Source organism: Carcharhinus amblyrhynchos, chromosome 13 (genome assembly GCF_965287045.1).
Source record: "Carcharhinus amblyrhynchos chromosome 13, sCarAmb.v2.hapA, whole genome shotgun sequence".
Taxonomy (NCBI): domain Eukaryota; kingdom Metazoa; phylum Chordata; class Chondrichthyes; order Carcharhiniformes; family Carcharhinidae; genus Carcharhinus; species Carcharhinus amblyrhynchos.
This window is the reverse complement of record NC_137336.1, coordinates 49,969,049-49,993,874: the sequence shown is the minus strand read 5'-3', so window position 1 is coordinate 49,993,874 and position 24,826 is coordinate 49,969,049. Positions and strand designations below refer to the sequence as shown.

At 41.0% G+C, this 24,826-nt stretch overlaps 1 protein-coding gene across 2 annotated transcripts in view; it reads left to right on the top strand.

The window, feature by feature from the left end:
• The window catches only part of nsg2 (neuronal vesicle trafficking associated 2), an 81,583-nt gene extending 58,808 nt beyond the window's left edge, over positions 1-22,775 (top strand). The window contains exons 4-5 of one of the 2 annotated variants that reach the window (XM_080201111.1): positions 10,063-10,173; positions 21,600-22,775. In XM_080201111.1, the coding sequence (XP_080057237.1) occupies positions 10,063-10,173; positions 21,600-21,803 (315 nt within the window). In that variant the 3' untranslated portion in view covers positions 21,804-22,775. The remainder of the gene's footprint in view (positions 1-10,062; positions 10,174-21,599) is intronic. The other variant, XM_080201110.1, reaches the window with a different exon arrangement.
• Positions 22,776-24,826: the final 2,051 nt, after the last annotated feature.

Here is a 24,826-nt window from a genome sequence, read left to right as displayed (position 1 = left end):
ACATTCTCTGTTCCATCTTCTTCCATGAGGAAAAAGGTACAAAAGTCTGAGGTCACGTATCAACGGACACACACCAACAGCTTCTTCCCTGCTGCCATCAGACTTTTGAATGAACCTTCCCTGAATTAAGTTGATCTTTCGCTATACCCTAACTATAGCTAACATTACATTCTACACTTTCTAGTTCCCTTCCCTATGAACAGTGAGTTTTGTCTGTATAGTGTGCAAGAAACAATATTTTTCACTGTATGTTAATACATGAGACAATAATAAATCACATCAAATCAAAATCATATATAAGTTACACAGGGCGTTGGTAAGACCACATTTGGAGTGCTAAGTTCAATGTAAGTTTCCTTATTTATGGAAGGATGTAAATACATTGGAAGCAGTTCAGAGAAGGCTTAGTAGACTAATACCTGGAATGGATCTTCTGAGAAAAGGTTGGACAGGCTAGGCTTGTACCCCCTGGAATTTAGAAGAGTAAGAGGCAACTTAATTGAAGCATATAAGATCTAAGAGGTCTTGACAAGGTCGCTTCTGGTGAGAATGGTGTGGATGTTTCCTCTTGTGGGAAGATCTAGTAAGAGTCCCACTATTTAAGAATAAAATGTCATCCATTTCGATCAGAGCCGAAGAGACTTTTTTTTTGTGTCATCATTCTTTCTCAAAAAGTGGTGAAGTAGAGTCTTTGAATATTTTTAAGGCAGAAGTAGACACACTCTTCGTCACCAAGCAAGTGACAGCTTATCAGGGGTAGGTGGGAATCAGATTAGCCATGATCTTACTGAAAAGCAAAGAACAAAGAACAGTACAGCACAGGAACAGGCCCTTCACCCCTCCAAGCCTGTGCTGCTCATGCGCCCAACTAGACCATTCGTTTATATCCTTCTGTTCCCAGGCTCAATGGGCCAAGTGGCCCAGTAAAAAGCCTGACAACACCAGGTTTAAGTCCAACCAATTTATTTGATCCAAGTGGCCCAGTCATAGGATTAAACAGTGCAGAAGGAGGCCATTCGGTCCATTGAGTCTGCATCAACAACAATCTCACCCAAGCCCTATTTCTGTAACCCCACATATTTACCCTACTAATCTCCCTCTCTGACATTCCCCTAACACTAAGGAGCAATTTAGCACGGCCAATCAACCTAACCCACATATTTTGGACTGTGGAAGGAAACCAGAGCACCCAGAGGAAACCCACACAGACATGGGGAGGATATGCAAACGCCATACAGACAGTGACCCAAGTTGGGAATCGAACCCAGGTCCCTGGCACTGTGGGACAGCAGTGCTAACCACTGTGCCGCCCCTTAAGTCTTAAGTAATCCTAATCCATATGTTTGTAAGTCTTGTTATAAGCGCACTAATAGAAACATTTAATATAATACTCTGGCCACTGTACTTGGAATGTATAGTTTGATAATTAAAGCAAAATCTTTCCTTGAAAACGAGCTGCACCTTCCGTGGCCTACAAGTAACAATATTATTTTTAATGCTATAAATGCTACAAACAGGCTGTCTATTTTTTAGGCTAATTTCCTTCTTTCTCCTATGATGAAGCCAACTCTCACATCCTCTTCTAGATTCTGAACCCATACTCAGGTTTAAATCAGAGTCAGCCTTAGGTAACTTGCCTTCCATTAAATGCAGAGGATGAGAAAAGTTGCTGCTGCAACTGCTGCACAGCACACCCTCCATTTACCTTACAAAGTGTATTCAGAACAGATTTAGCCTCTCAAAACTGGTCATCCATGGGATGCCATGGGCCATCAACAGCAGCAACAGAATTGTATTTAACCACAATCTGTGACCTTGCATATCCCTCACTGCATGATTACCCATCAAGCCCAGGGGCCAACCTGGTTCAATGAGCAGCGTAGGGGATCATGCTGAGAGTAGGGATAGTCATAGCATAAAATTAGATAGCAGCCTGGTAAATCTATAACACAGAAATGCATGCATGCTAAACAGGCGAAGCAGCGTAGAGCTAAGTGATCCCATAACCAATGGATCAGATCAAAGCTCTGTAACCTACCATGAATGGCAGTGGACAATTTCACAGCTAACCAGAGAAGAAGGCTCTGCAAATGTCCCCATCCTCAATGATGGGTTAGGAGTGTTGTGGGGATGAGGATACTTCAACAGATCAGTGTTAAAGGTGAGGGTGAACCATCAGAGCCATTTTCAGAAAGAAGGCCTAAGTGGATAATTCATCTCATCCTCCTCCAAGATCCCCAGCATCTCAGATGTCAGTCTGCAGCCAATTTGATTAATTCCACATGATATCAAGAGACAGATAAAGGCACTGGGTACTGCAAAGGCTATGGACCTTGACAACATCCTGGCAATAATACTGAAGATTTGTATTCTTGCCTTTAGCCAGGCCCTTTAAGTACAGCTGCAACATAGGCACCTACCTGACAATGTTGAAAGTTGCCCTGGTATGCCTTGGCAAATCCAACCTCACCAATTATTGCCTCATCAGTATCCTCGACCAAGTAATCAAGTGATATTTACACTGCAATAGCCTGATCACTGACACTTGGTTTGAGTTCTACCAGGGACACTTGGTGTCCAACTGCATTGCACCTTTGTTCAAACATTGACAAAGGAGCTGAGCTCAAGAGGAAAGGTTATAATGACAGTCCTTGATTTCAAGAGTGGCATCAAAGAACTCTGGCAAAATTGAACTGAAATCAGTGGGAAACTCTCCTTTGGTTGGAGTGGAAAATGCCCAGGTTTGTCTTGTCCACAATACACAGGAAGAATCCATCCTGGCCAAATACCAGTCCTCTCTAGTTCGTCATTACCACCTTCCAGTTTTGATGCCATTTGCCTTCCTTCACTATCACTGGATCAAAATCCTCGAATTTCCTCCTGAAATTACATCACATGGTTAAATACAGTGCAAGAAGGAAGAAGGTAATTAGTTGATCACTACCTTCTTAAGATAATTAGGTGTGAATAATAAATACTGGTCTGCAATCCCGTGAATGAATAAAAAAATTAAATCTCAAATTGAAGTCTCCAGCAATATTTTAAATAACATAACTTCATAACATTAATTTTGCACTTACCAAACTTGCCTGGTGGCAGTATATCTCAGTAGTGTGTATTGTTTAATAAATATTCCTTACAGAAAACTTTGGATGGAATCTTAGGCCATTCATGCCAGTGGAATTTTCTGGTCCCACTGCAGTGAATCAAGATTTGGCTGAGCGCCAAATTTTCCATCCTCACTTGCAGTGGCAGTGAGGGTGATTGGCCAGTAAGATCGTGTCCTTTGTGTTTTATTGAAAAATTGTCCGGATGACATTAAGAGTGACAATAAATCTGATGATTCACACTGTAAAGATAAACCTCGCTGAACAAATTATAAGTTTAAACATGCTTTTCTTTTTAGTTTGTTTTTCTTGGTGGATATGAAGAGATGAGAGGCTATTCCTTCTAGTAGCCCTGTTCAAAAAATAGACTGTACCCATCAGATATGGATCGAATCATAAAGCTTTACCCTTGGCACCAACAGCACACAGCGGTTGACAATTTGGGCTTAGCCATCCTGAATGTCATCAGTGGTGTTAGTTCTTAGGGATGCTGCCCTCTCAGTTCTTAGTTCTTTGTTGCTGACCTTTCACGATTTCTGTTAATGTGTGGGGGGAAATTAGACTGAGGCACATTATTTCCATTTTATTTCTAAAGCATACGCCACTGTGAGAAGTGACATTTATTATGTATATATGATGTATTTTGTTTGTCTGTAACTGTTTTAAGATTTTGTCAGAGAATTTGTTAATGTGTTGTAAATGGAGCCTCCACAGTCACCTTTCAAAAATGACAGTGTCAGTGCTGTTGCTGTGTCTGTTCTGTTTAAAAAAATATACTTAACTCTCCAGTTATAAGTCTCATTGTCAATGAGAGCAGCTCATTAAAAATTAAGAAAAGTTCAATTTTGAAATATTGTAAACTATCAATTAAATTTAAATTAAGACCAAGTGCTATGCAAAACTTCAGAAAACGTATTGAAGTGTTTCCTTTTGGCTATACAGAATACACTGAGCATTTCAATTAGGAAACAACTGGTTATTTCCTAATGATAATGGGGGTGTGATTTTCCACACAACACGCTGCATGTTTCATGGAGGCAGCCTACAGCGGGATCTTCTGATCTTGCCATTGTTAATGGGGTTTCCCATTGAATACACCTTCACCACTGGGAATCCCAGGGGTGTGATGTTGGTGGGACCAGAAGGTCCTGCTGGCAGGAAAATTCCAACCAACATAAATACGCATGCTGATGTTCTTACATAGCTGAGCAAACATTATTGTTGTCCATATTTTAAAATTTTAAATACCACAAATTTTATTGAAAACATTCACATTTATTAATGCATATGAAAAGACTAAAGGTATGATTTTCCATTCCAGCCCGCAGCCAAGATTTTCCAGTCCCGCTGCCTCTCCAAATTTTCCAATTCCACTCGTGACGGGCTGGACCACAAAATCCCAGCGCAAGAGAGTATTTATAGTTTCACATGGACACTGTAATCCAGAGACCCAGAATAATGCTCTGGGGATCGGGTTCAAATCACACATGGCAGGTGATGGAATTTGAATTCAGTAAAAAAAAACTGGAATTAGACATGTAAGGATGATTGTGAAACAATTGTTGATATAAAAAAATTGATTCACTAATATCCTCTAGGGACAGTAAGCTTTCATAGCACTGCCCCTTCATCAGGTGACTCACCTGATGAAGGGGCAGTTCTCTGGAAGCTTGTGCTACCAAATAACCTGTTGGATTTTAACCTGGTGTTGTGAGACTTCTTACTGTGCCCATCCCTGTCCAATGCTGGCATCTCCACATCATGGCATCCTTTAAGGAAGGAAATCTGCCATCCTTACTGATCTGACCTACACATGATTCCAGATCCATAGAAATGTGATTGACTCTTATCTGCCCTCTGAAATAGCCTAGTTCAAGGCAAATTAGGGATGGGCAGCAAATGCTGGTCTAGTCAATCATGTCCTCATCCTATGAAAGAATGAAATAAAACACTGCAATAGACTGATATGGCAAATTAAATATATATTTAGACCACCAGCTAACATTTCAGTTTCAGATGGGGGGACTGTTCTAGAATCTATTTTCTTATTTGTGTGAAGTAGCAACTCACCCTCACCCTCGGGTGCTGTAGATGGATCACTTGCCCACACATTAGTAACTGCTGGGACTTGTGAAAGATGGACATTTCAATGCTCTGCTTTGTAAGGATGAAACACATCAACTTGAAACTGAAATAATGGCAGGATTTTGAAACTTGGCTGCTGCATTGTAATGGAGAGTCATGATGTGGCGATGCCAATGTTGGACTGGGGTAAACACAGTGAGAGGTCTCACAACACCAGGTTAAATCCAGCAGGTTTATTTGATAGCAAACACCACTAGCTTTCGGAGCACTGCTCCTTCGTCAAGTGGGAGGGAGATCTGTTCACAAACAGGGCATATAAAGACACAAACTCAATTTATAGAATAATGATTGGAATGCGAGTCTTTACAGCTAATCAAGTCCTAAAGGTACAGACGATGAGTGGAGAGAGTGTTAAGCACATGGTAAAGAGATGTGTATTATCTCCAGACAGTGAGATTTTGCAAGTCCAGGCAAGTCATGGGGGTTGCAGATAGTGTGACATGAACCCAAGATCTCAGGTGCAGCTGTCCTCATACGTGCGGAACTTGGCTATCAGTCTTTGCTCAGCAACTCTGCGTTGCCATGTGTCGTGAAGGCCACCTTGGAGAACACTTACCCGAAGATCAGAAGCCGAATGCCTGTGACCGCTGAAGTGTTCCCCAACAGGAAGAGAACAGTCTTGCCTGATGATTGTCAAACGGTGTTCATTCATCTGTTGTCGTAGCATCTGCATGGTCTCCCCAGTGTACCATGCCTCAGGACATCCTTTCCTGCAGTGTATCAGGTAGGCAACATTGGCCAAGTTGCAAGAGTATGTACCGTGTACCTGGTGCATGGTGTTCTCATGTGAGATGATGGCATTCATGTCGATGATCCGGCATGTCTTGCAGAGATTGCTGTGACAGGGTTGTGTGGTGTCGTGGTCACTGTTCTTCTGAAGGCTGGGTATTTTGCTGTGACCAATGGTCTGTTTGAGTTTGTGTGGTTGTTTGAAGGCAAGAAATAGGGATGTGGGGATGGCCTTGGCGAGACGTTCATCTTCATCAATGACATGTTGAAGGCTCTGGAGAAGATGTCGTAGCTTCTCTGCTCAGGGGAAGTACTGGATGATGAAGGTACTCTGTCCACTGTGTCTTGTGTTTGTCTTCTGAGGAGGTCGGTGCAGTTTATCGCTGTGACGCGTTGGAACTGTTGATCTTATGAGTGCATCTTTCAGCGTCTGGAGGTGTCAGTTGCAATCCTCCTTAACTGAGCAGATCCTGTGTATACGGAGGGCTTGTCTGTAGGAGATGGCTTCTTTAACATGTTTAGAATGGAAGCTGGAGAAGTGGGACATCGTGAGGTTACCCGTGGGCTTGCAGTACAGTGAGGTGCTGCGGTGTCCGTCCTTAATGGAGATGCGTGTGTCCAAGAGTGCAGCCGACTCCGGAGAGTAGTCCATGGTGAGTCTGTTGGTGGGATGGAACTTGTTGATGGCATCATGTAGTTGTTTCAGTGATTGTTCACCATGAATCCAAAGAAGGAAAATGTAATTGGTGTATTTAGTAGACAGCACCGGTTGAAGGTCTTGTGTGGTGAAGAAGTCTTATTCGAACCTGTGCATGAAGATGTTGGCATATTGATGTGCAGATTTGGTCTCCATGGCTTTACCGTGTGTCTGGATGAAGAACTGATTGTTGAAGGTGAAGACATTCTAGTCCAGGATGACGCGGATGAGTTGTAAAATTGCATCTGGAAACTGGCATTGAGTACTGAGGCAGTTGCGACAATGCCATCATTGTGTGGGATGTTGGTGTAGAGTGCCGAGACATCCATTGTGATGAGGAGTGCTCTTGGTTCAACTGCTCCATGTGGGCTGAGTTTCTGTACGAAGTCCGCAGTGTTGTGACAAAAGTTGGGGGTTCTTTGTACAATGGGTTTCAGGATGCCCTCAACATAGCTGGAGAGGTTCTTGCACAGGGTCCCATTGCCCAATACAATGGGATGGCCGGGTGTGCTTGCTTTGTGTATCTTTGGGAGGCAGTAGAAATCTCCAATGCGGGGAATACATGGGATGAGAGCACGGATGGTTCTCTGAAGGTCTGGATCAAAGGTCTTGATCAGGGTGTTGAGTTGATGGGTGTGTTCTTTGGTCGGATCTGTGGGTAACTGTCTGGAGCATTCCTCGTTGTTCAGTTGTCGGTATACTTCTTTGCAGTAATCTGTTCTGTTCAGTATGATGATGGCCCCTACTTTGCTGGTTTGATGACAATGTTGCGGTTGGTCTCGAGAGCGTGGATGGCGTTACGTTGTGCATGGGTGATGTTCGGGACTGTCTTGTGAATGCAGCTGATGAATCTGATGTTGACGTTCCTTCTGATGTCTTGGGCGTACATGTCAAGTCGAGGGCAGCGGCTTTCCAGAGGAGTCCAATTCGACTCTTTCCTCTTCGGTTGCTGCACTGTGGATCTCCCTTTTGGCTGTTACAGTTCATTGGCTGTCTCACTGTGTTTGCTGTTGGCCTCTTGGGGTTTGTGGAAGAACTCCCGCAGCCTCATTCACCTGATGAATTCCTCTGTGTCTGCTGCGAGACTGATGGGGTCTAGTGGGGCAAAAATTGAGCCCTTGGCTGAGAACTTCGATTTCATCTGGTTGAGTCCGACAAGTTGACAATGGACTTCCCTGCAGTGGTACTTTTTTCTACTACGGTACCAGTGAAGGCTTGGTTGCTGCTGGTGGTGATGCTGAGTTTCTCAAGTTTCCTGTACTTGGTATGCATGTAGATGGTGTAGTTCCTTTGTTTCGTTTGCTCGTCAGAGTTTCGAAGCTGGTCTGTGTCCTGAACGCAAGTTGAGAACATGGATTCTATCTTGGTTTCCAGGCTGCGGCGTTTGCTGTAGAGCTTGTGTATGAGGTGGTTGAGGAGTGTGGGAGAGGTATGATGGCAATGTCTCTCAGTGTAGTCTGTGTTATAGGTTGACCTGTGTGGGTTGGTGATCTGTAGAACTTCTGGTATCTTGTCTGCTTTCTTGCATCTTTGTAGAAACTTGATGTCTGTGTTGCTATGCGCGATCTTCTTGGAGCCGGCAGTTTGTGGTCTCGATGGTTGTCGTAATGTGGAGATGCTGGCGTTGGATTGGGGTAAACACAGTAAGAAGTCTCACAACACCAGGTTAAAGTCTAACAGGTTTTTCACTGTAATGGAGCCAGTTTTTAGATGCTTAATGCCACAGAAATCTTTTCGTCCTATGCCAGCCAGGTTTAATTTGTTTGATGGTGATGTGTTGCGTCACCAGCTTTCCAGTTTCTCCCCAGCCTGTCTTGAGGTTTGTTATCTTTGCTGTGACATGATTCACAGACACCAGTGGCTACCAATTACTCATCAGAGTGTTCCCTTTTCATGTGCAAGCCAATAATAAGGGTTTTTCACTTCTAGCCTCTGATAAAAATGAGTCCTGAAGGGGCGAAATATCTGCAATATGACAACTCACCTTCTACTTGCCACTGTTTGCAGACTTGTTAGGACAGCAGAGGTGCTTGCTCCAGGAGGCAGTGCCAATGTTGAAAGGCAGAAGCTGGTGTGTGATGTTACTCAGGGTATGACAAGATTTTTACCTCATCATGCGCATGTGCCACCCTCAGTAGAGAATCTGGTTTACATAGGAGTGGGCCTGATATAGGGCAGATAAAATAAATAGTTGCATTTTGAGTGTTTACTTGTGTTTGACAAGAGCAGAAATGCTCCTTTGGGAGCCTGCCGCCCCCTCCCCTCTGCTCCCTCACAACCTTGCCAACCCGTTCACAATTGAGCTTGATCCCTGTCATTCCTTGACACAGCTCTGAGTGCCGATGACCTTACTGTAGTTTTGTGATGATGGTCCCTTGCCATGCTCAGGCCTGCCAACTTCCACATTGCTCCTGGCGTGAGAATCAATTCTGAAGAATGGTACTAGACCTAAAATTAAAATGATCCAGATCTCATGGTGGTCTTGTGGTGTTGAGCTGAAATGAGTTTACTTCCAACCTGCTTGTCTCATTCTCAGTTCTTGTTGGAGGTTAGAATTGGCACTATGGGAACGATTTAGGAATGAATTAATATAGTGCTTCCCCACAGGGTTAATAACAATTTCTAATACATTTTGAAAATGATTGTGATGTTATTGTCAATATTAAGTCCAGAAGCATAGCTTCTGTCACTGAACGTTTGCCTCACTTAAGTTTTCGTTGAATTATGGTACTAAGCTGTTTGCTTAACTGGTGGAACTGCATGAGCATTGATAACTCGATCTTCATCCCTACATGAAATTCTAAAATTAGGTAATATTTTGTGATTAGGGCACAACCAAAATAAGAACATAAGAACATAATTTTGAACATAAGAACATATAAGAACATAAGAACAAAATTTTGTCACACTTTTGTCAAAATTACCATGTTATTTATTCAGTTTGAAGTATGCAAATCGTTTACATGCCTCACAGCAAAATTCATTTACTGGAAGTAATCATTTTATGAAAAGTTTTTCCATAACATTGTGCTGCTTACTGATGCAGATGGGAATAAACAAAGGCTGCTGCGACTGACAATCAAAGCTTCAGACAGTGTAAAATGAGAAAGTCAAACTTGCAAGAAACCTGCCACTGCATATGATTGAATTACAGTAATAGATGTTAGTAATGAAATATTTTTTCCAAGAAACTTCAGATGATTGTTGAATTGTTATTTGGCACTTGGGAGATATTTGTATTGAGCAGTCTATAAAATGAAAGCATACGAGTCAAAAAAGTGTTAAAATGTTAAATGAAATTGTTTGATGTTTGTGAACATAACCAGTCTACTTACTAAGAATTTTGAAGTTGTTCACCTGGTTTTATATTTTCTTGTGTTACAGGTTACCATTCTCATTTTCCTTGCTCTTGCATTTCTTGCCTGTATCGTGTTCCTTGTGGTATACAAAGCCTTCACCTACGATCATAGTTGCCCAGATGGATTTGTTTATAAGGTAAGGGTTGAGAAACAGGAATGCTGCTTCCTTAGACGCACTGGATTCATAGAATAACCAATCCTACTTTCAAGTTAATAGAATTTGAAGCTATTAGCAGAGCAATGGCTAGTCACTTGTCACAATTTCATCATGATTGACATCAGTTTTTGACTCAAATGTGACATAATATGGCCATATAAATATGAATTTTAGTATAGCATCTTGTATTATTAATGGTATTGACCACCATTGTAAATTTGAGGAGATATGTGGTTAAGATTCCAGTAGAAGAGTAATAACTTTATTGGAAACGGAAATATATTTACATTTTTTAAGACAAAGTAGATTTTTTGTGAACACATGTACATAAGAATCAGGAGCAGGAGCATTTGGCCCCGTTAGCTGGCTCCTCCATTCAATATGATCATGGCTGATCTGACTGTGGCCACAATGCACATTCTTCCTAGCCCTGATAACCTTTGACCCCCTTGTTAATCAAGAATATATTGACCTTTACCTTAAAAATATTCACAGATCCTGCCTCCACCGCTCTCTGGGGGAAGAATAGTTTCAAAGATTCATTATTCTCTGACAGAAAAAAATTATTCTCATCTTTATCTTAAATGGGTGATCCCTTATTCTTAAACTATGTCTTGTAATTCTACTTTCTCCCACAACGTTCTTTCAGGGTCTACCCTGTCAAGATCCCTCAGGATCTTGTATGCTTCAATTAGATCACCTTTCATTCTTTTAAACTCCAGTGGATTCAGACATTGCCTGTCTAACCTTTCCTTATAAAATAATCCCTCAGTTCAGGTATCAGTCAAGTGAACCTTCTTTGAACTGCTTTAAACACATTATTTATTAAATAAGGAGACCAAAACTGTACACACAGTACTCCAGATGTGGCCCCTCGCCAATGCCCTGTAGAACTGTAGCAAGACCATTTTGGAATAAATGGCAATATTCCATTTGCCCTGCTAATTATTTGCTTTCCGTACATGCTAACTTTTTGTGATTGATGTACCAGGACACCCAGATTCCTCTGTACCATACAGTTCTGTAATCTGTCTCCATTTAAATAATACCTGCTTTCCTTGCGAAAGTGGTCAAATTCACTTGTTCCCACAATTATACACCATCTGTCGAAACTCTGCCCACCGACATAATCTATCTACATCTCTTTGCAGATTCCTTATGTCCTCTTCACAATACACTTCCCAACCTATCTTTGTATCAAATGCAATCATACATTTGGTTGTACATACATACATTTGGTTAAGTTATAAATTTGATTTTTTTTGTGAAGAGGTTTAAAATTTTTGAAAGTAGATTAGAATTGTCAAAAATGTTGCCCAGGAAACAAAGTTCTCAATGTTGTGGGATAAGAGTGGTGGGATGAGAGTTGTGGGATGCCATTGTTGGAATACCAAGAAGCCATCACATACAGTAGTACAGTTGATAATGTGGAGTGACTGTGGCATTGAGTAGAACGGTTGAAAAGAATGCTGCAGAACAAAATTCTGCAGATGCCTTTGAAACACTGATGACCTCTCATGAATCCCACCATTAACTCTTGCCTTTTCACTCTGCAGCCTGAAGTATAGATAAGAAAATGATACATGGTGAGACATAGGGTAACATTGAATGGAGACAATGCAGGTCTCACCTACTGGCTAGAAAGAGATGGTGAGAGCCCCACATCACTTCCTGCCAAATCACATGCCAAAATAAAAGCAAAATACTGTGAGTGTTGAAAATCTTAAACAAAGACAGAAAATAAGGAGAAAGTCAGCAGGTCTGGCAACTTGGTGGTGAGAGAAACAGAGTTAACATTTTGAATCCACCAGTAGCTGGCAAATGTGCATCTTTGGGGGGCATGATGGCAGTTGCTGGTAATGTTTCTACCAAGGTTCAAAATTGCTGGCAATGCTAGGCAACAGGTGAATGAGAGATGCGATGAAGGTCACAGGCAGCAAGGGCAAGGGGTGATTCTCCCTGTTGCTGTGTTCCTTGATCTGGCACTGAGTGCCTTTGAACAAGGGATGCCCCACTTGCGATTTGACTTGGTCCACTTCAGTGCATATTCATGCATTGCATTGCGATGATGCATCCTTACAATTTTTAAGGATCCATTCTGATACATACTTCTCAGATCAGGTCAGAGGCTGGTCCCTGTTCTGATGGCACACTTGATCTTAAAAGGCAGATTTGTTCTTCTTCCATTCTCACACCAGTTTTTTCATGAACACTGAAGCCTTTTGCTGCAGCGTAGTTACTTGACGAGTTAGGAAATGTTATAACTTTTAGCTTGAAATCAGCTTTGTGTTTCATTATTTTTGCCATTTGTCATGTGCTATCTGCTCTGTGTGGGTTTATCTTGGATTCCTGCACATCTTCTTAGTCACCAAGTTTATATTGCCTCCTTGATCCCATACACCAATTTATCAGGTGAGTAAAACAAGCATTTCCGAGGTGAAAAATTGCGATTGACTATTGCAAATATAACATTTCTTAGCAGTAAAGAGAGGTCAACTTATATTCCAAAATTTTGACCCAGCAACAGTGAAAGAGTGGCAATATAGTTCCAAATCAGGTTGGTGTGTGATTTGGAAGGAAACTTCCAGGTGGTGGTGTTTCCATACATCTGCTTCCCTTATCCTTCTAGGTGGTAGACTTCATGGAGTTACAAGATGTTATTGAAGGTGACTTGCTGAGTTGCTGCAAGGCATTTTGTACATGGTACACACTGCTGCCACTGTGCTTTGGTGGTGAAAGAAATGAATATATAAGGTGGCAGTGGATATGGTGCCAATCAAACGGGCTGCTTTGTCCTGGATGGTGTCAAATTTCTTGTGTATTGTTGGAGCTGCACTCATTCAAACAAGTGGATGCATCCTCATTCTGACCTTAGTGGGAAGTTGGTGAATTCCTTGAATTCCCTTAGTGGGAAATTGGTGAAACAGTTGAAGATGGATGGGCATAGGACACTACCCTGAAGAACTCATGATGGAGATGATTGACCTCCAACAACCTCAGCTATCTTGCTTTGTGCCAGTTTGACTCCCAATTGGTGGAGAGTTTTCCCCTGGATACCCATTGATCAGTTTTGCTTGGGCTTATTGATGCTACACTCAGTCAAATGCTGAGTTGAGTCATTCCCAGCTCACCTGGAGTTGAGCTTTTTCATTGTGTTCTGATCCAGGCTGGAATGAGGTCAGGAGCTGAGTTGCTCTGGCAGAACCCACACGGAGCATCAGTGAGCAGGTTGATGCTGAGTGTCCCTTGATAGTACCATTGATCGCAGCTTCTGTCACTTTGCTAATGGTCGAGAGTGAACTTACAGAGCTGTAATTGAATTTGTCCTGCTTTTTGCAGACAGCGCATAGCAGGGAAATTTTCCACGTTTCCAGGTAGATTTCAGTGCTGTAGTTGTACTGGAATAGCTTGGCTATTGGGCGCAGTTGGCTCTGGAGTGGAAATCTTCATTACTGTTGCCAAAATATTGTCAGGGCCTATAGCTTTTGCTGGAACCAATGCCTTCAGTTGTGATCTTGATATCACATGGAGTGAACTAAATTGGCTGAAGACTGACATCTGTAATGTTGGGGATATCCAGAGGAGGTTGAGATTGATCATCCACTTAGCACTTTTGGCTGAAGATGGTTGCAAATACTTCAGCCATGTCTTTTGCACAAATGTGGATTCATGTGGAACTTTCTCCAGTTTGTTGTTTAATTGTCCACCACCATTCACAACTGGATGTAGCAGGACTGCAGAGCTTAGACCTGTTGGTTGTGGGATGTCTAAGCTCTGTCCATCACATGCTGATAATGATGTTTGGCATGCAAATAGCATTGTGTTGCGGCTTCATCAGGTGGACACCTCATGTTTAGGTATGTCTGCTGCTGTGTGGCATGCCCTTCCTGCATTGTACCCAGCACAGTTTTGCTGCAATTGCTCCACAGTGCCAGTGTTGAGTTCCTAGAGTCTGCCATTCAGAATACATTCTGTGCAGATGTCATCCTCAATGCTTCTCCTAATTGGTGTTCAATGTGGAAGAGTACTGATTCATCCGCTGAGGAGAGTGGGTAGCAATCAGGAGGAGGTTTCCTTTCCCATGTTTGACGTGATGCCATAAGACTTCAGGCAAAAGGCGGGGAATTATAGGCCGGTTAGTTTAACGTCTGTGGTAGGTAAAATGTTAGAATCTGTCATTAAGGAGGAAATTGCGAGGCATCTTATTGAATGGCGGGGCAGGCTCGAAGGGCTGGATGGCCTACTCCTGCTCCTATTTCTTATGTTCTTATGTTCTTATTATGAAGTCTGGAGTCAATGTTGAGGATTCAGGGAAATTCCCTCCCTAATATTGATCTAAACATGATTTATGGCTGAAAAGATGGGATCATCTTATATGCTGGGTTGACTTATTTGTTGTGCTCTATCATAAGTGGCATCTGCAGAAGCATCTGCAAAAGTGTTTACTTAGGATAAATGGCAATCTAGCCCAGTCATCCCATGCCAGTGTTTATGCTCCAATTGAACTTTCTCCCGTCTTACCTCATCTACTTTTCAGTGAAGAGAAATCTAGACAAGCCAATCAACTCAATGAAGAAGGACTTAACGAAGGAATACAAGTCTTTGGAATTGTTTGGAGAAGTTTGCAAAGCATTCTGGAAGGACTAGTGGATAATTATTTTACTCCGAGGGATTTTAGAATCTTGCTGATTTGCCTGTTCATCATTGATAGCCAGAATCCTTTTCCTGGGGCAAATCTGGTGTGTCCACCTCAGAGGCTGCATCCTCTCTGTTAACACAGAGAAGCACCCATCAACTCCTGTAAACACTTTCATCTGTTTGATGAGTCAACACTTCCAAATATTCGTTACAAAGTAAAATCAAATGAATGTGTCTAGAAGCCGTTGTCGTCTTTATCTTCATCCTGAACTTGAGGGGCTGGGTTTGTAACATAAGCTATGTTATCATCAGGCTTTTTGGAGTCACCCACTGATAATTAGGTTGTGAAATCATGTTGACCCAACCTTGTGGAGGGAACGAATGCATAAGGTGGTTGATGGAGTGCCAATCAAATGGGCACTGTTTTGTCCTGGATAGTGTCAAACTTCTCGAGTGTTGTTGGAGTTGGACTTATCCAGGCAAGTGGAGTATCCCATCACACACCTGATATTTGCCTTCTTAATGTTGGTCAAGGTTTGGGGAGTCGGGAGGTGAATAACTCACTACAGAACTCTCAACCTCTGGCTCTTGTAACCATAGTATACCTATGGCTGGTTCAGTTTCTAATCAATGGTAACCCTAAGATGGTAAGAAATCTCACAACACCAAGTTAAAGTCCAACAGTTTTATTTGGAATCACAAGCTTTTGGAGTGCTGCTCCTTTATTCACCTGATTCATAATATAAAATATTATGACCGAAACATAGCTTTCCAAGATAGAACTCCTGAGAAGGACCTTGCAAATTGTGCCTGAGTGACGGCTGCTCAGGAAGTCAAGTTGTCTTCCGGCGATGCCTGATTAATCTTGCTTTCCTTACAGCCTTCTCCTGTTCCTCATTCTGCAGCATGGAGATCAATTAAAGTGGGATTTCTAATGAGGATCCCATATGTAGCTTTCAGATTGTAATTCAGTAAAACTCTTGAAATACATTGCTTTCCATAGGTAATGCAAAACGTAGAGGAAAGCTTTCTGAGTGAAACTGCGATTTTATTTCTCCCAGTGCCTGAAATGGGTCCCAAGGTATGGTCAAAAGTCTGCACAAGGAAGGTCAGCTCAGCACTATTCCTTTCACTGGTACTTGGAATTCACAATGATTGATTCTCTTCTACTCTTCTATCATACATAGAATTTCCTAATTTGCATTTTCTCCATGCCAAGTTCTGACACAAAGTTAAAACTCTTTTGTTGCATGTCATGCAACAAAAGACCTTTTAAATCAAAAGACCATGTCATGCAGCAAAAAATATACCTTAGTAGGGTGCATTTAAAGGTGTAATGTACAATTGAAAACTTGGCCACACTGACATCTAACAATAGCAACACTATGTGATGCATGGTTAATTACTGACATACAGGTTGGCTACATGTCTACTATACATGTGCTTCTTCAACTTCTGGCATCTGAAGGCTACTTTTCTGTATAACAAAATGATGCAATAATTCAAGACACAATTCTGATCCCAGGTAAAATATGAAAATTGAAGGTACACCTCCAACATGCCCATTAACCCTGGCACGAATTGATAGATCCACATAGGTCAGAAACAGCAGATTCCTGCATCTTGCTGACACTGACAGGCATCCTTTCATCATTCCTCCACAAGATCACTTTCTTCTCTCACTGCCTGAGGATGAGAGAAATATAGGGTGGCACAGCGGCACAATGGTTAGCGCTTCTGCTTCACAGTACCAGGGACATTGTGCGGAGTTTGCACATTCTTCCTGTGTCTGCATGTGTTTCCGCCAGGTGCTCTGGTTTCCTCCCTGGTTAGGTGCATTGGTCATGCTAAAATTTTTCCTTGGTGCACCTGAACAGGTGCTGGAGTGTGGCGACTAAGGGATTTTCACAGTAACTTCACTGAAGTGTTAATGTAAGCCTACTTGTGGCACTAATAATATAAACTTTGAAACTTCAAAATTTATGGAGTAATGGCCATCGTAATCGAAGACTATGTATTAAAATATGAACCTGAGGGTCCCTGCAGACCTGACTTCTGGGATTGTTTAACCCATTTTGGGTATACCAATATGCAAGCAATGCATTCTTTAATAGGCAGACTGTCATTAAATATACAATGGCAGGCCATGACTAGTCTTGTATGAAAACAGACATTGATAATTCCTTTGAATTCCTTCTATGGCAATGTAAAGGTCTGAAGCTGGAAATGTGTGCAGCTTGACAATGACAAAGGCCTTATTTCTTTCTGCTTCTTTCTAACAGAGCATAACGAATAGGAGCAGGAGTAGACCAATGTAATCATGGTTGATCTTGTGTCTCAACTCCGCTTTCCCACTACCCACATTCTTTGATTCACTGAAAAACACAGTAGGGGCAATTCCCCCAGCCCACTGCATTGTGCTGCGGAGGCTGTTTAGCAGGCTTCCCACTGGGTGCCACAGCCTCTGCTAGTCTTCAGGTGCAGGAGTGGTTCACTCCAGCAGGGTTTACAACAATTCCCCACTAACAGGACTGCTGGGAGTGGGGGGCAAGAATGAGGTATGGCAGGGTGTCGAGGCAGCCTGGACACATCCGGAAGGCCAGAGGTCAGGTAGTTCAGGTGTTCTGTAGCCAGCAATGAGGGTTACTGTGCTGGCCAGTGGTCAACGAGCTAGCCAGCGACCAGGAGACCAGCAGTGCGGGACTACTGCACGTGAGCCGATCCATTGGGAGAACGAGCAGACACCACAGACAGTGACCCAAGCTGGGAATCAAATCCGGGTCCATGGCGCTGTGAGGCAGTAGTAATAAGCACTGTGCCACTATGCCATCCCTTTCAGCCTAAGGCAAGCATATCCTTCCTTCAATAAGATTTCTAAAACTGTGCACAATATTCTAGGTAGCCATGCACAGTTGTAACAATATTTGTTTATATGGAATAGGCAAGTCTAGCGATAGCAAAGACATGAATGATGGTAGCAAGAATCTCCTTTCTGAGGAAAGTACATTGATGCCTCACCTCAGAAGGTATATTAACTCTTTGTAGCTTGATTCTGGTTATACATTTTGGTATTGTGTTGCTTTGGTATTTTGTTCTTTTTTTTGTTCTGCAAATTATTTCATTTGCAAGTAATTTTGACTGGCAGATTTCGCTTATATGCATGGATTTGTCAATATGCTTTTTCCACTGTTGAAAATAATGGAACACGGTGGTCATATCTCTTATATACCAATACATAGTTTACTGTAACTGTAGTGATGTGTGAAACCCAGGAATTGTTTTATGCACATGGTGATGAATAAAGGCAGGTTTTCGTTCATAAGGGACCTTAAGGGACTTGGCCTACATATGGAGAACTGTAACATTGTGTACCAAAAGATTAATAATTATGGTTCTATTGCTACACATGTAAGTGATAGTAGCTGATTGCTAAGAAGTAATCATCAGTAAAATTATTATGTTCAAATATATTTATATTTAAAACACAAAATGTAAAGGGGAACCATTCCCCATATATCCAGTTTTGTGAATATAACATGTACATACTTGATGCTCAAAATTTTTATTCCTGTAGCATATAATTGAGCACGGATTACAGCTGCCTAACTGCCTGATCATCAGCTAAAACGATTTTTAATTCAATAGTTTACCTCATGTTGATTCTTGCAATTATATGCTACACTTCCCATATGCTTAATCACATTTAATTCTTGTTGATTTTATATCATTGAATCATGCCATTCCAAATTAAACTAGCCTGCAAATTCAGCAATGTTGTTTAGTTGAATGAAACAGTGTTGTCATTCCCAGTGGCCTCTGGGAATACATAGGAAATTGAACAGAATATGTGTACAGTTGCGTATACAGATGGGCAAAGCAAGCATTAACAACTATTTCCACGCAAAGTTCTGTTTTCCTTTAATAATAAATTAGTGAATTTTCTAACTATCGTGTCCTTTTTTATTGATGTAATAATTTTGCTTGTCAGACTACTAAAATAAAACCATTTCTGTCGCATGCATTTGGAATAGAGGGATGCAATAGCCTAGTTGTTACGGTATTGATGTCATGAGTTAGAATCCAACCACGATGAGCTGTGAAACTGAATTAAGTAAACCTATTCATTTGAGGACTGTTTCCAGAAAAATATCCAAGAAAGTCGCAGAATTTTGTAGACCCTACTTGAGCCAACTGATGTTCTTCAGTGAAGAGAACCTCTTCTATCTATAAAATTCAATGGCTGGAACATTACTGCCCACTTGCCACGGAAATTGAAGTGGGCTACGGGTGGACCATGGAAAGATCCATTGATCTCAGAAGGATTTTACTGTGTTGGGACATGCGAGGCCAAAATATCCCAGCCAATAATTTGATACCGTTGCAAAAGCACCTTCGTTGAAAAAAATCACAATGGTTCCAGAAGGACCATCTCAGCCTTTCAGGGAAACTAGGAATGTGCTGTAAATGATTCTTTGCTAGTGTCATCATCCTCCCAAAAACAAAATGAAAAAATGACTCCTAACTACAATCTGAGCTGCAGTGACCCTGGGGAGATGAGCTTTGATGAGACTGAATTTACTCTCTTTTGCATGGCATAACTTTTTTAAGTTCCAACATGAAATTCTGCCAACTTTTTTTTATTATTCATTCATGGGATATGGGCATCACTGATTGACCAGCATTTATTGTCATCCTTAGTAGCTCGAGGGCATTTGAGAGTCAACCAAATGGAGTCACATGTAGGCCAGATCAGGTAATGACGGCACATTTCCTTCCCTGAAGGATTTTGGTGAACCCAATGGGTTTGTCCAACAATTGACAATGGTTTCATGGACATCAGTAGATTTTTAATTCCAGACTTTTTAAAAAATCTAGTTCAAATTCCACCATCTGCCGTGGTGGGATTCAAACCCAGGTCCCCAGAACATTAGCTGAGTTTCTGGATTAATAGTCTAGCAACAATACCACTAAACCACTGCCTGTCCCGAACTGAAGCAACTGTTCCTCTTTGTGACCATTTTACTTAGTGGAACCAAGTAGCTTTGGGGAAGAAAGGACAGCCTCATAACATTCATAGTTGAGCAAGGATGCCCCACATGATTGAGGTCTCTGGGTTAATGTATCGTAATTTGTTCCATATTCTTGCTGGGTTTATTCTCTGCATCATACAGGAATGAGAGTGCCCTGTATCTTATGGTGTTGGCAGACAGCAAACTTTCATAACACCAGTCTACAGTGCCATCCAGCTGTTTAGACAGAGCGATGGCCTTTTCCTCCTTTTCTCACAGATTTTCTCTCCTGAAAATAGTGACTACCTGCTGAGGTGTAGTCCCATGTGATCTGGTACCTCAATCAATTGCCCCTTGTGTGGAGTCTTGATTGTATTATGTTGTAGGTAATTCAGATGTAGAAGTTACCACAGTTAAATTTGTTGCTGTTTTCGCTCTGCAACTATATACACATTTCCAGCAAGGACTGCACAATAGTGATGAAATATGAAATTTCTGGCCTTATGCAGCATCTCTATTACTGCCCTAGCTGATATCAACTGGCTGACAGATTGAATCTTGGACCTGCCTGACCTAGATGGTTCAACCATTCACTGAACAAGTTCTCTGAACTGTTAAGGGAGTGGGGCGCATTTTACTACAGCATAATACTTGTTCTGCTTTGACTATTGTTAAAACTTTGGCCCAAAACATAGACCCTGCTGTCCGGGGCAATAGTTAAATAATACATTGATTGAAAATTTGTAGGAGACAATACCGAACCTGAAAACCTACAAGGTAACTGAAGAGTGGAGCTGAGAGTGAAGATCTTTGTTAATTATTGTGACTGATTATACGAAGCAACCATAAATCCATTGCAACAAGGGAAGGTGCAAACACAACATGATTCCAGTTAGTTGTCTATCAAAAACTTCAGTCCTGGGTGGTACAGTGGTTAGCACTGCTGCCTGACAGCGCCAGGGACCCAGGTTTGATTCCCAGCTTGGGTCACTGTACAGAATCTACAGTCTACAGAATCCCCATGTCTGCATGGATTTCTTCTGGGTGCTCCTGTTTCCTCCCAAAATCCAAAAGATATGCTGCTTAGGCACATTGGCCATGTTAAATTCTCCCTCAGTGTATCCGAAGAGACGACGGAGTGTAGCGACTAGGGGATTTTCACAGCAACTTCATTGCAGTGTTAATGTGAAACTACTTGTGACACTAATAAACTTAAACTTGACTGGTGTATCTTTTACTTATCTTTATTGTATAAACATTGGTGATGCTGAATTTGGACTTGATATGCAGTTTGAAAGTTTCTGTTTGCATAGTTGATGGCACTGTACCGATGTGTACCTTGGATTTGTAATCATCCAAGCATGGACTGGCTCTTGAACAAGTCCAAATTCTGTAAAATATCACTAATGTTTATATTGTAAGGTGAGTAAAATGTACAAATGTACACCACTCAAGTACAGGAAAGAAGTTTTTTTATTGCTAGCTGACTTGAATCATTTTGTGTTTGTACCTTCCCTTGTTGCAATGGATATATGGTTGCCTTGTATAATCAGTCACAATAATTAACAAGGAGCTTCACTCTCAGCTCAGATGTGGTGTTCTCAGTGGCTATGGTATCTGGACAGGGACTATTTTAACTTGACTGAGGGATTGAGAAGCTTCATATATTTATTTTACTTCAAGCCTAGTTAGTTATTTTGAAATTTTTTGTAAAAAGCAAAGCAAGTAATGATAATTTTGTTTTTGTTTTCCCGGCAGCATAAACGCTGTATACCAGCATCTCTTGAAGCCTACTACTCAGCACAAGACTCTACTTCCCGAGGGCGATTCTACACGGTCATCAGCCATTACAGCCTGGCTAAACAGACCACTTCTCGGTCAGTCTCTCCATGGCTGCCTGCTGCATCAGCTGAGAAGCCAGCAGAACATGATTCAAAATCCTCAAGCAGTGATAATCACTGAACAACTTACTGGGGGGGGTTGACGTTTTTTTCAAAACATAAACGAAGTGAAAGGTGTTAAGGTTGCTCATAAAGGACTGTTGTATCAGTTCCAAAAAGAAGCAGTATTTGGATTATACAATAATTGTTTCTTTTGTCCCTTGTCCTTGTTGATTTGTAATTGATTCTGAAGTTTTTTTTGTACAAAGGCATGTTTGGTGTTGCTGCACTTCACGTTATAAACTCATTTTTAAATAGGCTACTTGAAGAAATCTGTCTTCAATGACTTTGTTCTTATTGTTTAATTGAATTTCAGAAATAACCTTCATAAAGTGTTCAGTGAGCTCTCTCCCGAAGACAAAAGCCGTGCACATTTAAATCATTATTTGAAATAGAGCATTTCCCGCATGAGCAGTTTATGTGCATGAAATTTTGCACGTTTAGCTGACGTGTACAGTTATAATCATATGATGTTGTCACCCTCAGTGGCTGCACTTTTCTAGAAGTAAAACAGATAAAGCTTATGTAATTCAGCCGTTGGCTGAAGAGCAGTTGATAAATATTTCTCCTTTGCCTGCAGACATCTGGGTGCTCTGTAGTTCCTGCATACTACAGCAATGCTTATACTTGGAAAGGGACAGAGTGATTGACTGCTGTACATATGAATTCTGGATATTAAGGGATGCAGTATGGGGATTTATACATTAGATTTCACATGAATTATCAGATTTGTAGCTGAAGCTTGGTAGATAGAGAATTGTAATAAATAGTATTTAACACAAGTGCAGAATCATCTTATGTTTTCACATGTAATATTACATTGTCAATCGTGTTGATTTCAAGCTAATGTAAAAAAAGGAAGGAATAATTTATAACTCCTTGTGGTGTATTTTTGTCACTATCTAGCAGAAACTAAAGTATTTTTGGTTGTGTTTCTTGGGATTTTTCCGATAAAGAAATAAAGCTAGATGTGTCTGACAATTTCAGTGGTTATTTTTTATCCTGCCAACCAGAAATAAAACAAAATGAGCAAATTATATCAGTTTTCATCAGCTCTGACCTTACTGCTCCTTCCTGAGAACAATGGTACAATCGCTATCTGCATTGTGGCAACACCATTTATTTCATACCTGCTTATTACGGTAGCTGCACTAATTTCTTCAGATTTCTCCCACCAGAGCAAGCATTGGTGAAGACAGATATTTGCAATAATGCCAGAGTCTAGGATTTTTAAATATGTTTTTGGGATGTGAGCATCACTGGCAAAACCACCATGCATTATTCACCCCCAATCGCTCTTGAACTAAGTGGCTTGCTAGACCATTTCAGAGGACAGATTAGAGTCAACCTCATTACAATGGGTTTGGAGGCATAGAAAAGCCAGCTGGAGTAAAGATGGCAGAATTCCATCCTTGAAGGACATGAAGCAGATGCATTTTCAAAACAACCCGTTAGTTTCGTGATCATTATTAATGTGATCAACATTTTAATCCAGATTTATTAATTAATTGAATTCAATTTCCCTGAGCAATCATAGTGGTATTTGAATTTGTGTCTCTGAAGCATTAGCCTGTGCATCTGGTTTACTCATTCAGTAACATTAACACCATGCTACCATGCCCCAAGTGCATTAAATGTTGCTAGTATTGAACAATGTCGTTACTCTTCATTTCCAAACCAATTAATTTCTGGTTTTAAGACAGCAAAAGACAGATAAACATAAAGGGAAACTAAACCAAGGCTTTGTAAAAGAGTCAGATGAAGACTGAAGAAAGAAGGTTTGTATGGAACATAAATGGGATGTAACTTTTTTTATAGAAGAACATAATGGTTAGAGGCCATGCCAGTCATTTTTTGATAAAATGAAGTTAAAAATGTAATTTATTTATGTTTGTGAAAAACATATAAAATGCAAACTATAACCTATCCATTGCACATAGCAGCTTATGAAAAAGTCATGCTTTTAAATGGTTGCTGGGATTATGGATGTACAATTTAAAATTAATACTAAAAGCATAATGAAAGGCGTTTCTTCAAAGGCAAAACTGCATTTCTTTCTTGTGTTGCACTTTCCAATTCATCTCAGTTGCAGTGCAGAACCTTTGGGGAGTCCCCTCTTGGGGCTGTGCTTTAAATTTATATTCAATTGTTGGCCTATGGTGTTCAGGGCACTGTGAATGATGGAGCATCTGCTGACAGTATTTTTTCTTTAATGAACCTGCAATTTCATTAAGTAGATCTGATAGTCCTTTCATCCTTTGGACCTCAATGATTGCATTCATCATGCCAGTATTTTTTTCTCAGCTGTTTTCTTCCCTCTCCATGGGGAATTGTGGGATGGTAGACAGTCATAAATAGCTTTTATGTTGTGAAGAGCATCTCCAATTAGTAGTTTCGGTCCGTAAACTCAAAATATTTCATTGCCAGCACTTACTTTTGTTACAGATTGTGCCATTAAGTAAATGCCCCTTTGGGTCACAGAGTGCCAGATCATTAAATTTAGACGCTGTTCTATTAGCATCTTATATACAATTCCCTCAAGTTTTTCCAAAGTATAATGGTATAATAAAATGCAGACTGAAGCACAGCAAAGACAAATGTCTATTGGCAGATTGGCTCCACAAAAGGGTGTTAGAATTGTGTTGTGAAAGAAAGGTGGCAATTTGAGACAGAAAGGTGCAAAAATGACAAGGTAACATTTACGCCACAGGCAAGATCTTGCTTGCAATTCACTTTGTTGTATGTTATCAAAATAAGCATTGCAAGTTGCAGAAAGATCTTTGCAATGTAAGAAAAAGCATTTTATTGAACACATAAAAAAATTAGATTCTGCACTGGCCTGAAATTATGCAGACAATTTGTTGATTGTTAAGTTTTCTCTTGATGTGTTTCTCCACATCACCGTACCCTCAAATGTCCTTCAGTTAAGAAATATCGAATGACTGTGCTGATTTTGTTTAGTTTCAAGAAACTATGCTCAGAAATGACTCTGTAGGCTGGATTTTCCAGCCGCGTTCACTCCAAAACCAAACAATCCCACCTGAG